At 44.0% G+C, this 14,562-nt stretch overlaps 1 protein-coding gene across 1 annotated transcript in view; it reads left to right on the forward strand.

The window, feature by feature from the left end:
• Window positions 1-11,747: 11,747 nt before the first annotated feature.
• grin2da (glutamate receptor, ionotropic, N-methyl D-aspartate 2D, a) overlaps window positions 11,748-14,562 on the forward strand; it is a 144,002-nt gene continuing 141,187 nt past the window's right edge. Inside the window, exon 1 of the mRNA XM_069681211.1 lies at window positions 11,748-11,966. Coding sequence (XP_069537312.1) covers window positions 11,748-11,966 — 219 coding nt within the window. The remainder of the gene's footprint in view (window positions 11,967-14,562) is intronic.

Raw genomic sequence — 14,562 nt, forward strand, 5'->3', positions numbered from 1 at the left:
CTACAGTCAGTGAACTTTCCATAAGTGTGAATATCTGCTTCAGACCGACACAAGAAGCTGCTCTGCTGTTAAATAAATACACCGACGTGCGTCACCAGATGATGGGAGCGCCCATCACGGGGGCTATTTTGGCTCCACTTTCGCACAATGAGCAAATGGAGACGCTATATACAGTCATTGATTCACGCACATAGATCAGAAGGGAGAAGTTAAAGGGGGTTAATTGTCTGTGCTGATTAACTAAACTGCAACGTCACTGCACTGAAACTGATGCCGGCAATGTGCGTATCCGTGCGCTCCTCAGCGCTCGCATGAGTCAGCTGGGAGCGCGCACAGGGGCAGGGACGTGTTATCTTGAGACGGGAGTTTAAAGGCTTTAAAGGCTTTCCAGAGAGTTTACAATATATCGTCACAACACCTGGCTTACTGTGGCTTCTACATACACGTGTGTAAACGTACATGAAAGTATACTTTTTGTGTATTCAGAAGTAAAGTTAAGGTGTCAGTCAAGATGACAATTATAATTTGGGTCAGAAGCTTGATCCACAAGGCGACTGGACTTGGTCGAGGTTCTTGAAGACGTTTCACTTTAGTATTAAGCATCAAATTACCATCACCTGGACGACTGGGAACCTTCACAGACACGTCATGTGAGTCCTACTTGAATAATGTTTCAATATAAAACAATGTTCTCTTTGACTCTGTGCAAGAGATACTTGTTACTTGGGGGCTAATCAGACAGCCGCACTGGTCCAACATGTCTCTATCCCCTGAGCTCGAGATCATTTAGTGATGAATGACGACACTGTATTAATATATTCCTTTTGTACACTATATGTTTATTTGAGAGACTTTGAAGGAGCACCAGAGAATCTGAGCAGCAGCAGGAATGCTCTGAAAAGTAATCCCTAATTAATTTGATGTAGCAAAAAGATGCAAAAAGATGACTGTCGTCATGGCAGCAGCAGCACAGCTTCTGTAAGACGGTTGTGATTGTGCCTTAAATTAATATTATTGGATGGTACGAGCTGGATAATAGCAGAACAGCTGATCAACGAGACTGTGATGGGCAAGAAAGGAAGCAGCTGATACCGTCTCCTTCACACACACACACACACACACACACACACACAGAAATCATTATTTGTGTCTGTACAGTAAAGCGACCTTAAGGCCCCCCTCCCCTGGTTGTTATGAAGCCAGGAGTCATTTGCTGCGAATGCACAGAGCAGGACACACAGCGGGTCGCCTGTAATGATGGCTGGCAGTGCGGCTGCTGTGCACTCTGCTGATGGCTGCGCACACGCGTGTGGGTGTAATTGCATGTGTGTGCGTGTGTCCGTCCACGCTCTGTTTCTTGCCCTGTGTTCATTTATCCATGTCTTTGATATGCTATGTATGCATGCAGTGTATTTTTGCAGCACAGTGTGTGTGTGTGTGTGTGTGTGTGTGTGTGTGTGTGTGTGTGTGTGTGTGTGTGTGTGTGTGTGTGTGTGTGTGTGTGTGTGTGTGTGTGTGTGTGTGTGTGTGTGTGCAGTAGCGTGTAGCTGCAGATTTATAGGCATGCCTCCACGCTCTCCAATGATGTGGGACCGGGCCATGAATCAGCTCAGCCTGTAATGAATTCTGATGGCCCACAGGAGAGGAAGAGGAGGAGAGGGGAGGAAGATGGAGGAGCATGAGGAGGGGAGGCATGGTTAAAAGGGGTGAGAGAGCAGGAAGGAAGGAAAGAGGAGAGGAGATGGTTAGAAAGAAAAGGGAAAGAGAAAAAGGGAGAGGAGGGGAGGAAGGCGGCTCATTGTGGAGCTGCGGGTTCATTGATTGATCAGGAAATAACACAATTCAGTCCTCACACTCCGGCTTCTTTAAAGGAACACCACCGCTTACACTCCCGTCTGCAAATGGCTCTGAAATCGTTCCTGTTTCCACAGAAACTGTCATCATGTCATTTATTCCCCCAGCAGAGGTAAAGTAAGAGTCGTATGTGAATCAATGGAGAAACCGCACCTGTGTCTCTGCTCGGCCTGATAAAGCTTTTACAACAAGAGGCAGGAGCTAACGTACGACTTTCGCTTCTCGACTGAAAGGACAGCTGATTTTTAAATGAATGCAAAGATGTCCTCGTTGTTTTTCAGGCATTTCTGCCAAGTAGCAAAAATGTCTCTCGTAAACATAAATAAGGAAGTGCAAACGAGCATTAGCTTCATGCTAACGCATCAAATAATAACCTTTACGTAGAATATTTGACACTTTATTGTCTAGGTGCAGGGCTGCACGGTGGTGCAGTGGTTAGCGCCGTTGACAGCTAGAAGGTTCCTGGTTCGAGTCCCGGGCCTTTCTGTGTGGAGTTTGCACGTTCTCCCCGTGCATGCGTGCGTTCCCTCCGGCTTCCTCCCACAGTCATGCTCGTTCGGTGACTCTCAAATGGTTGTCTCTCTCTATGTGTCAGCCCTGTGATTGACTGGCGACCTGTCCAGGTGTAACCCCACCTCTCGCCCAATGACAGCTGGGATAATATAATGGATGGATGTCTGGGTACAATTAAAGGACTGTTTAGGGTCATGTTTAGGCCCTGACGACAGAATGACTTTGAACTGTGAAAGTCAAATGTGAAATAAGAAACATTTTCTTTACTTATTTTATTTAAAACCAAATTATTTCCAAAAGTGCTTCTACTTCCTGAAGCTACACAAACCGCTCGGTCGTGTCCGACCATCCATATGATACACAAAGAATGTAACACTTCCTAAACCAGACAAAAAACACAAGGGCACACAATCACAGCAGCAATTATGTTTCCCCTGAAACTAAATTGTCAAATCAATCTTGCAGAATTCAGCCCGTTTAATCTCCAGGAGGTAAGACACATCTGTGCAAAGGTTTCCGCAGAACAACCGAGAAAACAAAATAAAAGCTTTTATTTTACAGCTTCGCTTTATCTCCAGCATTAACTTTCTTTTAAAGCCTTCATGACAAGAATGAGACGAGCAGATCATTCGCTCAGTGGGAGAAAGAAGACGGGCTGTAGCAGCAGCATGCGAGCAGCAAGCTGTGTGGAAAAAAAAGAAAAAAGACATTAAAACAGAGAAGCACAGTAACATGAAACTCCTGGGCACCATAAGTAGATGTAATTAATACGCGGGGGAGCGGCCGTGCTCGCTCTGCCCTCCGAGCAGGAGGCTCACAGCTCCTGGGGACGTGTACTGTACTCAGCTTTGTGGGTAAGATGACCCAAATTGATGTTGATTGATCGTTGTGTAGACTCCCGACCGCTGCCTCCTCCCCCGCCTCATCTACCCCCCGTCCAGAGGAATATCTCTGCCTCTGCATTTCTGCATATCTTCATCCCACATGTTCTCTCTCTGCTATCTGACACACTCTCTCTTTTTCTCTTACGTTTCTGAACTTTGGCTTTGGTGCAGAGCGACTGTCGACAGTGACAATTATTTCCTTTCACCCTCACATATCCCTCCGCCTGCATGCACATACCACATCACGCAAGGAAGGAGAAGAAACATCCGTTCATTCAAGCACACATGCATCTGTATGTTTTGTTTAGGCACTCCTGTAATGTTTTTTGGAAGTGTTGCAGATGTTTCAAATGCTCCAGGTCCCGTGAATCCCCCTGCGTCTCAGGCAGCAGGATACTGATTGATGATCAATCATGCATCGGCAGCCTTCACACAAGCACAGAGAGAAAAGAAATCCCATCTCACCAGCACCGCCACGTGCTAAACTCACAATATGCTCCATGCATCCACCCAACAAGCAACGGCTTTGACACCGTTTCTTGTTCTCATCCCTCCAGAGGGTGTTTGTGTAGGATGCATTTTGTTTCTCCAACAACAGCTTAATTTGCATGCAGGATTTGACACATTCTCCGCCGCCACAGCTGCTCATTTCACATTTTCCATGCTGGTTTTGATTAAAGGAATTAAACGTCCACGCCAGCCGCACAGATTCTTACCCCCGTACAAATTATTTTGTGCTCAACAATCACACCTCATCTTAAAAGTACCTGCTGTTGGAAATTAGAAGAGTTTTTAATATTATTCTCAGGCAGCATTTCAGCGCGGAGGTTTGGTCACACCAGCTTTTCAAACCGTCAATTTCAGAGCAAAATCAATTATTTTTTCGCAGATTTACTTGCCGGGGTGAAATAAATCCTTGCACATCTTTTTTATCAAGTTTAGCTTAGCGAGCTTTGATGAGCTAATTTGTGCCGTTTAACATCAGCAAATTCTCTTGACAGCACCAGACTCTCCAAACAGCTCCCCTATTAGTTAGGCTGCACCATGAACATTTGTGTAACCCTGCTCGAGCTGTGCAAACACCCTTCATATAAAAGAGACAGCTTGTCATGAGACCAGAGTTAACTGAACAAATATACAGAGGTTGGAATAAGTGACTCAAATGCAGGTCATGAGCACGTCTGAAGTCAGAACCTGCAGGTCCAAAGAATGTCACAAATAACTCCGGTGAGAATCAGAGGTCAAGTCGATTCCTGCTTTAAGTCATGTGTAAATTATGGTTTTCATATGGTTTTGATTGGTATGTGTTACTCTGTTTACATGGTTTTATTAACACTACTGCTGAGACCGCTAAATGTGTCAGATCTTTGTGTTCAGGACAAATTTCCCAGGGAGACACTGAAAGTGCATCGTATCGTATCGTATTGTATCTTATTGTATCGTACCATATCACATTGTATCTTAGTGATGGTAAGGTACCGTATGGTACTGTACTTTATTGTACTGTATCGTATCGTATTGTATAATATCGTAACGTACCGTATCATATCCTACTGTACCGTAGCGTATAATATCGTACCATATCATATTGTATCTTAGTGATGGTATGGTATGGTATCGTACCGCACCTTATCGTACTGTATCATATCGTATTGTATAATATCGTATCTTATATCGTACCGTACCGTATCGTAATGTATTGTACCGTACCATATCATATCGTATCGTACTATACTTTATAATATTGTATCATATAATACGTACTGTATCATATTGTATCATATAATATCGTACCATATTGTATCGTACTGTATCATATCGCATGGTATAATATCGTATCGTATAGTATCGTACTGTAACATATTGCATAGTATTGTATTGTACTGTATCATATCACATCGTATAATATCGTACCATATCGTTCCATATCGTACCGTACCGTATCATATTGTATCATATCGCCATCGTATAATATCGTACCGTACCGTATAGTATCGTACTGTATCATACTGTATCATATCACATCGTACCATATCGTATCGTGCTGATCATATCGTTAAAACACAGCATGAAAAGCTGAGTTTTATTCTCAACATGAACAAACTGCAGTCATACTTCTTGCTTATAAATCATGATGATTTGATATTTTGTGGCAATCAATAACATGCCTGTCAGACATGTTAACATGCTCTGAGATTATAATACAGCTGTGTCTCTAAAGGGCTGTTCTGAAAACAGAAGGTACCTGACACAGCTTCCTGCCTGACACACTATCAACCTATTAATGCATTTGGTGTGACCAGCCATTAAGCTACAAAGACAAATCCATTTTGAAGCAGAGGCTGAAGTTGGGTGTTGTGGTATGATGTTGGATTGATGTCAGTGAGCCGCTGTTCCTTTTTTACTACTGTTATCGAGTTAACGGTTGGACCCACTCCACGACAGCTGCCTCATTTGTTCATCTCTGCCGGTCTACTGAGTCCGAGTAGGTGGCTAAGTTTGCGTACAAATCCTGAATACAGAGTCAAAGTCTTTTAACATTGTTAGTCAAGTCTCAAGTCCTAAAATGTAGGACTCGATTTTTGGCCCGTTGGTGACCACTTGAGGAAGAGTTATTGTGACCTAGAATTAGACTTTGTTTATAGATACATCTGTGTGTCGGAGGGTGTTTCAGTTTAGGGTCATGACCTCCCCTTGAAAAAGCCTGCCCTCACACTCTCATTTTCCCTGCTTGCATTTGACTACGCTCTGTGTTTGCAGATAAATTGTTGCTCACACAGATTTCCTGCACTTTAGCGTTTCTCTCTTGACAAGGGTGCTTCTTTGCACTCCTGAAATGTCTGCTTTCAGGTTTCTGCTCAGCTCTGAGATTATTGAGAAACAACCCTGTCGAAATCAACCAAACCAATAGAACCCAGGTGTAGTCCTGACTAATGAAATGTTCCAACCTGGTGCTATTTGTGTGCAAAGGCAGGGTTTTACAGGAAGGCATTTCTAAATGTGAAGGTCAAAAAGCTAGCTTACAAACTTGCTGACTTTCTCAAGTTGAGTTTTGTCCGTAGTGGTCAGAGTATGGATCAGAATGGTTGGACTTACTTACTTACTTCACTACAGTTGTTACTAAATCATCCATTGCTACCTGAAAGATAAAGTAGAGAACAGAGAGTGTGGGTATGCTGCGAGTAACGCTGCCTAGACTCCTGATGTGGTTCTGTTTGGTGAGTGCACAATGTACCAGTTTGTCAGAGACTCACATTTTGGAACAGCCTGTTTGCAAGAAAAAGAAAGTGATTTTTAGAGAGTGATTTTCAGTGTTGTGGTCAGAGGAAAATGACTTTTATTTTCAACACTCACAACCTGTCGGATTAGAACAACCCTTCAACTAGTTGCTGTCAGTCTGACGGTCCGGGGGGAATTCAACATCTCTGCTTCACGAGGGAGGAGGAAAAATGTGACTGCGACTTAGTGCGGCACGCATGTCCACTTTAATCGATACAGAGAAGATAATCTCCCCTTTTGAAAAGATAAGACGACGTAAAACAAGATGAGGTTTTAATGATGGGGACGGGAAAGTGGGTCACTGCAGCACAAAGATTTTGGAGAAAATGTAACAACCAGAACTTTTATAAAGATCAGAGAAAATGATAGCGAGCGTTATCTCCATTGATCAGATTTTTATTTCTAACAATGTTTTTATGGAACACACCAGCTTTCTTTAACGTATAGGACAAATAAACGGTCTGCAAAACATGTGTTTCCACGACTGTCTCTCCACCTATGGCGCAGTGCGTGATCTAAAAGACCTTCGACACCGAGCAAACGTTTGAATCACTTCTCAGTTCTGGTTCTAGCATTCACCGTCTCCTCCAAATGGGCATCCGACCACTGAAGGTTGACAGCGTTCCAGTTCCTTGCCAGCTGTCTGGCTCTGCCGTTTGGCAGCCTTGAGACTGCTTCACATTCTCAGTGTATCCGCAGCTGATGAGCGTCAACAGCTTGAGCCTGCACAGATTGTACAGCCAGGGCCAGTAGCATGACTAATGTCTGGTATTAAGGCTGTGTAACATAACAGGTATGATTCACATGCAGGCTTCCTTTGCAGCCCTCGGCCTTCGTTACAATTTCATCCAGCGTGACTCTGAGAAGAAGGATGTTTCCTCTTGGTTTGAAAAGTGAGGCCAATGTGGAAGTGCCAGCAGGGGGCGACTCCACTGGCTGCAAGTAGAAGCCAATGAGAAAATAAGGCTACTTTTCACTTGATTTATTTCCGCAGTGACCATTTTCCGATTGACTTTATGGTCTCAATACTCTACTTTAAATCTTCTACAATACAGCACTCTGTTTATGTGGTACATTTTGTTTCCATTTAGAGTCAAAGAGACGCTAAAGAAGGGTATGATGTTGGGTTATGCGTCCTCCCATTTCCACACGGATGTGATGAGGACTACCACAGAGCCCACCTGTTTCTTGGTAGTTTTGTCTGTGTTCTTTAGCCGTGTGTTAGCTGACTCTTGTCCACTGTTTTGAGGGTAAAGTGGTGTCATTCCCACACAGCCCGTTCACTTCCACATTCACTTCTAGGCAGTGAATTCTGGTCTGCAGCACTGCAACCTTTTGTAGTCGCCCACGGAGAAGGGAGGCATCTTGATGCTGATTAGCTTTAGCTGCGGCACAGGCTCGTGCTGTTGTTAGGCCACAGTTGTGTAGCCCTGCTTGGGTCATAAAATTGTTGAAATACGGCTGTAGGCTTTTTAAAAATCTACAGTCCCAGTGATTTATAGTTGCCCAGGATCCACTGTCTGTTAGTTAGAGTGAAAAGAAACGAAGATATCAGCTAAAGAACGTAAGCAAAACTCTGACAACATTTAAAAAGAGACGACTGGAAGCTGTGAAAAGCTTTTGACTGCGCTGTGGTTTCTTGTTGATAACGGAAACGTCGTCTCTGCTTGTTGCTTGTTTTGCAGTGTTTTCCATTTACCTTGAACACAGAGCCGCTCTGGTAGAAGAACATTTGGATAGAAACGTTCTGTATTTTTTGTTCTCACATTATTCGGTGAAAAGATTTAAATTGGTGGATCGACCTTTAAAAAAGTTTGCTAACTGTGTCTAACGCCTTACTTTGTGCAGCTACATCAGCACTCCATAATACCTTCACAGGGAGCAGGCTGTGCACCCGACGCTGCGCTGCCACTGAAGGTCTCAGATTTGGAATATTGTACATGTACAATGAGCGCTGACTCACTCCTGCGCCTTTTATTTCACCCATCTGAGAACACGTGAGTCTTTCTTTATTTATGATCCCCAACAGTTCTGCCTTTTACGTCACTGACCGTTTAGTGCAAGAGTCAGGTTTAGACCCCGGTTCCTCTCTCACAGTGACAGCCTTCAATAGAGCAGAAAGCTGCCGCGCTCATGTTGTGTTATCATCCATCTATTTGCCCCAATCTTTAACTTAAAGCTGAAAAAAAAGACATTCACTTTGTTTCTCTGGAGGTTGATGAAAACTACTCGAGGAAGCTGATGAAATCAACAACGGAGATGAGGTTATTAGAGGGGAAAGTGGATGCATCCAAAAGGGAAATTACAACTCCAAAGTATCGAACATACGAGACGATGATATCTGAGTGTGAGAGGATGTGAGAGTGGAATTTTTCCGCTAAAGATACGACTGGGACTTTTCTGCGCTCGTTTCCTATCACTCACAAAAAGTGTATAACAACCCAATAATGCAATAATGTAGGCATCAGTGAAAGCTGCCTCTGTATGATAGAAATGTGGAATCAACTAGTAGATAATGTTTCCAACGGCCAGCAGGGGGCGACCTCACTGGTTGGAAAATGTTTGTATGCAAATCTTACTTGGGTTCGACAAGCAGGACAAAGGCAACCTGTCTCTTCGTGCACATAAAAGCAAGCTCAGTCAGGACCATTTTGTCAAAATAATCTTTCTTTACTTTGTGCATGTTATATTTGGTGGTATGGTTCTGTTCTGGGACCCCCTGAGGCAGGAAGAGCACACCTTCCTGCCTGTCTTGAGCCATCATGAACGGGTATAGCAGGGAGCGCAGCAGCAAAGACCCCCGAACAGAACAGCATGAACGACAGTGATTACATTCGGACACAGCACGATAGGAGGTGGGTTGCAAATCGTCCAGCAGAGGAAGCAGCAGAGGAAGCTGGGCTAGAGCTGTTTGAACAGAGCGCTCTGAATGTCATTTTCCAATAGAAAGCGTCGGGGAAGTCAGCTGAGCCATCAGCGGATTGAGGATTGGCTCATAACTCATAAAAAGCTTTTCAACATTTCTCACTTCCCAAAAAAATATTCTGATTCAGGTCTTTTTTTTGCAGAACTGATTAAGAAAACCAAAAGATGCAAACAAAAGATGTTTTTCAGAGCTCTAATAATGAAAAGACAACAAGTTCATGTTTAAACAACCGAATACTCATGTTTTAACTGAGGCAGAGTTCACAGATCAATATCTGGTGGAATAACCTGGTTTAGCGTTCATGCATCTCTGCGTGCTCTCCTTCAGTCTGTCACAGAGCTGCTGGGTGACGTGAGGCCGCTCTCGGAGCAGCTCGGCTTTGTTCGATGGCTTGTGACCGTCCATCTTCCTCTTGATCACATTCATGAGGTCAGATCTGGATTGGGCGGCCATGACATGTAGAGAGAGAGTGAGTGTCCAAATGTTCTTTAAATCAGCTCTCATTTTTGTATGGAGCTGTAGCTAATATCTCAAACCTGTTATATTTGTATCTGTGACGTTATTAGAGTAGCTCGTAACGTGTCCTCCAGTGTAAAATGTATTAAACTCTGATATTAGTTCATTAATATTCAGGCTAATTTCCTGTCGATGTTCCACGATTCTCTTCTTCTGCTGCTCGCCATTGTTTTGTTGGTCCATTGATTAATTTCTGCTGAAGTCGAGTTGCTTCTGTCTGTGCAGAAGGTTTGTGAACTCGACGCCCTCGCACAGTGGGGAAAAAAAAGAGACAAGATAAGAGATTCAGAGACAAGGAGCTTCTTTGGGGCCGCTAATGAAAAAGCTGTTCAGATAAAATATCCAGCAATAAACTTGACAGCTATGTTCGGAGTGTGTGTAAATATTGTATCGTGCGAAGATGCTCGTTAGAAGAGACTCTTGCGATGCGCAACGTGACACAACTTCAGTAAGTCTTTATGCAGTCCTCAAGCTGGCATTGCAAGTGTCAGGATTAAGTAGTTTCAGTTCAGCCACATTGTGTCAATGAGTACGCTAAATACCAGCTGACAAGATTAGATCACAAAGGGAGAAGAGCAGTAGTTCTTTCATTAGCTGTTTCCATTCATTCTTTCCAATTAGCTGACTAGCAATGTCCACGCAGGTGTACACTGTGGCCTTATAGCCTTATACATGCTAACGTGCTCATGCAAACCCTGTCTTTCTGCTGCGGCATCAATCTTTCCTTTTGTTTCTCCTTACAATATCGATATGGATCATTTGATTAAGGTTGAATGTTAATATTCCCAATCTAACTATCTAATTTGCTCTAACTTTTAACGTTCTCCAGTGAAAAGGAAAGGGCTGCTGCAGGACGTACAAGTAGTGCAGCCTGTGTCCTTATCAGCCACTGTACACAATGTGATTCAACTACTGGAACATTTAATCCCAACATTCCCGCGACAAAATTCCATGGCGGTGCCCCAAAGATAGATACTCAACCCCAAACGGCCAACACTCATGTGTTTGTGTGAGCGCCGGGCAGATCGCAGACGTGTGAACCCTCGAGGCTAATACAGATTCCGGGTGTATGTTCCCGGTCAGGTTGCCCTCTCAGGGTCTTAGTGATGTGGTTGGTACCCTCTGACATTGTCGTTATGTAGAAATGATGGTGATGATTTTGGCTTTTCCATTTCAAAATTTTTATTTCACTTTATTCTCTCTTTATCATCTTTTTATTTGCTTTTAGTTCTTTTATGTCCTTTTATTGTTTTATCATTATTTTGTTGCTTTTACAGCTCTTATTTCCCTTTTGATTCATTTCCTCTCTTTTGTCTTGTTTAGCTATTTTATTTCTATTTATTGTATCTACTTTGCTTTTCTAGTCTCACGACCACTCAAAGCTCCAGTCACACACTGATGGCAGAGGCTGCTGCGTGAAGTGTCCAACTGTCAATCAATCATCACATTCACACACTGAGGCTATGCCACTCGGAGCAATTTGGGCCTCAGTGTCACTCACACTTTGTAAACTGAGGGAGCTGGGGATCGAACCACCAACCCTCCGATTGAAAGACAGCTGAGCCACAGCCGTCCCCATTATCAATAAGTGTTATGGTTTAAGCCCACAATGCACACTAAAAATGGCTGGGTTAAAAACGACCCAGAGTAAATATAGGACAGAACACACGCTGGGTCATTCTAACCCAGGAAGTTGGGTTGTGTATTTAACCCTGCATGCTGGGTTAAAGGCTTTGAGCTGGGATTTAAAAACTGACAGAGAGTCAATGTTACGGATGTCGGGTGGGAGGGAGTTCCAGAGGTGGGGGGGAGGTGGAGCAGCTGAAGGCTCTAGACCCCATGGTGGTCAGGCAGCCGAGTGGTGCAGCGAGGTGAATGGAAGAAGACCTGAGAGTGCAGGTGGGCGTGTTGATGTGCAGGAGTTCAGAGAGGTACAGAGCAGCGAGGTTATGGACGGCCTTCACAGTGAGGAGCAGAATCTTGACATTGATGCGGTGTGTTTGACGGGGAGTCAGTGAAGCTGCTGTAGGACAGGAGTGGTGTGATTGATAGAGGGGGTTCTGGTGATGATGCGAGCGGCAGAGTTCTGGACCAGCTGAAGTTTATGGAGGGACTTGAGAGGGAGACTTGCAGTAATCAACGCGAGATGTAACCGGGGTGTGAACGAGAACGGAGGTGCTGTTGGGTGTGCGGGATGAGCGGAGGCGATTAATGTTACGTAGGTGGAGGCATGCAGACCGAGTGACATTACTGATGTGAGCTTGGAATGATGAGGTGCTGTCGAGGATGACCCCCAGACTCTTAACCTGAGGCGCTCTTTTGTAGCGCAGGCTTCGTTCGTATCTGTTTTCATTGCTTTTACTGTTGATTGTATTTTCATGCTTTTAACTATGTCCTGCCTCGAGACTACAGATGAAAATTAGCCTCCTGGCTAACTCTGGCATATCTTTAGAAATGTTATTAATATGCACTGTCCCTATCAAATCAATAAATACAAAATACTACACAAATAAGAGGACGTGGCCTGAACATGCATGTCAATATGGGTCGTGATTCGCTTCAACCGATGACACATATGGGCTCATTTTGTTGGGTCTGTGGATATTTACCGATTCCTGTGTTGTAGAGAAGATTTGTATTAAACCAAACAAAAAGTTTGAGCCTTTAACATTTAAATTCTACACCTGTATCTTAGCCGATAGTTTGCAATGACTTTAAAGCCTGTGCGCTTCCCTCTTCATTAAAAAAAAGCGATAGCTATAAATATAAAGATACGAATCGTAATTTCCCTGCAGGATTCTTGTGGAAGATAAAGCGAAACGGCCGCGCTGAAGGGCAGCTGTGGAGAGAAAGTGTTGCTGAAATGTCTTTATTGTATTTCATTTTCCGTGCATCCTAAGCTCAGTCAGAACATTGGGACCGGGCCATTATGTCAAATTGTGCACAGATTGCTTTCCATTACCAGGAATCATTATATACTGTAGCATGCAGCCGAGCATCATTGTTCAGATTGTTCATTCTCTGTTGCACACACGCTCTGAACACCTTCCTTGCACGCTCCCTGCTCCCTCTCATACATGCAGGTCTCATACTGCACCTTTTTGCTCCCCTTCACAAACACACCCTGCATCCTTTCTCCCACTGCAGCTGAATCTGTACCCGTCTATCAAATCCATTCTCCTTCATCTCCTCTGCTTTTGTCACCTGCAGGTCTCTTCTGTTTCTTTATTCCGCTTGTATTCGCCGTTTTATTCTCTGTGGTGCTGCTCCTGCCGGTTCCTCTGGGGCCGTCCACGCGCTGGCATGTTGCGACTTAGACCTCCAGCCTGCGCTGAAATGTGGAGAAAATACTACATTTGTTAGAAATAAAACCCTCTCTTCTGAACTTCCTGTCTCTGAGGAAATGACCTGACCTGCATACTGCTCTTTTTATCCTACCACTGATTTTCTTCAGCCAGAAACACGGTCTGAATTCCAGACCACACACTGTTACTACACAGTTATAGTCATTCAGAAACTTTATATTTATGCAGTTTATCATTGGACATGTTTGTTATTAACTCCTGCTGACCTGGAAATTGGATGAGAGAGAATAGCACATGCATTTAAAATAGTTAAAAATATTGTAAATGTGTTGCCTAAGTGTGAGCAGGCACATTTAGATATTCCGCACAGGTCGAACACACGAGACGTTAATGTTTCCGTTTGAATCAAGATGATGCATCCTTCAGAGGACGCGCTCTACGGAGGATGAGTCCTTCGTAGCCTGTGTCGTTGCTGAGGCCGAACTGAGATGAGATGGTCTGCTCTGCGGACCGTTTCCTGTTTGTGTCACCAGCTGTTCCTGCCCTTAACCTTGCGTCAACAAACGCGGCTCTTGTCGCCTAGCAACAGGTAGCTCCTTTCGGTTGTTTTAATATTTGTATCTCTAGCTATTCGATTGAGTTGAAAACTTCCTGTATTCCTCGGCCGTTTAAGAGTCTGCTGTATTGTTTGAATTGGCGCGCAATGAACCTCAGGATTTGTTGAGCAGCGAAGGATGCAACCGATGGATCCTTCGTGGCCCGGGAAGAAGGAGGACGCATTCCGACGCGCTGCTGTGACACAACAGGCCTTCAAATGCGTCCTTCGAAGGATGCAGCCTCTAAAGGACACAGCTGTGGTTTTCTGGTCCTTTAGTAGCTTCCCAGCAGGCCAACATCACACACACTCCCCCGAAGGTCAACCAGATTAGCTTTGTGTATATTTAACTTTTTAAACTCACTATTTCTTACTCACCTGGCGCACTATTAGAAACAGTACTTTGCTACATTCTTTTTATCTGCCCTACATGCTACTTTGATTCTGTGGTGCAAAAATGCTCAAATCCTGCTGAGGGTTCTTCAGGAAAACGACACCCCTGCAGTTCTCTAATAATGAGGAAACAACAAGTCAGGCGTTTATTTTCTAACGATCCGACAAAAGAAGCACAAAGTTACAAGCTTTCTGTTCCACAGTTCAGCACAAAATAACCGACAGAGAAGAAGTCATGAGGCGAGGAACAAAACAACACATGGTTCCTAACCCAACAGATCCCCCACTGACTCATTA

Source organism: Semicossyphus pulcher, unplaced genomic scaffold, assembly GCF_022749685.1.
Source record: "Semicossyphus pulcher isolate SPU_LCO1_2020_fin unplaced genomic scaffold, fSemPul1.0.p SCAF_5, whole genome shotgun sequence".
NCBI lineage: Eukaryota > Metazoa > Chordata > Actinopteri > Labriformes > Labridae > Semicossyphus > Semicossyphus pulcher.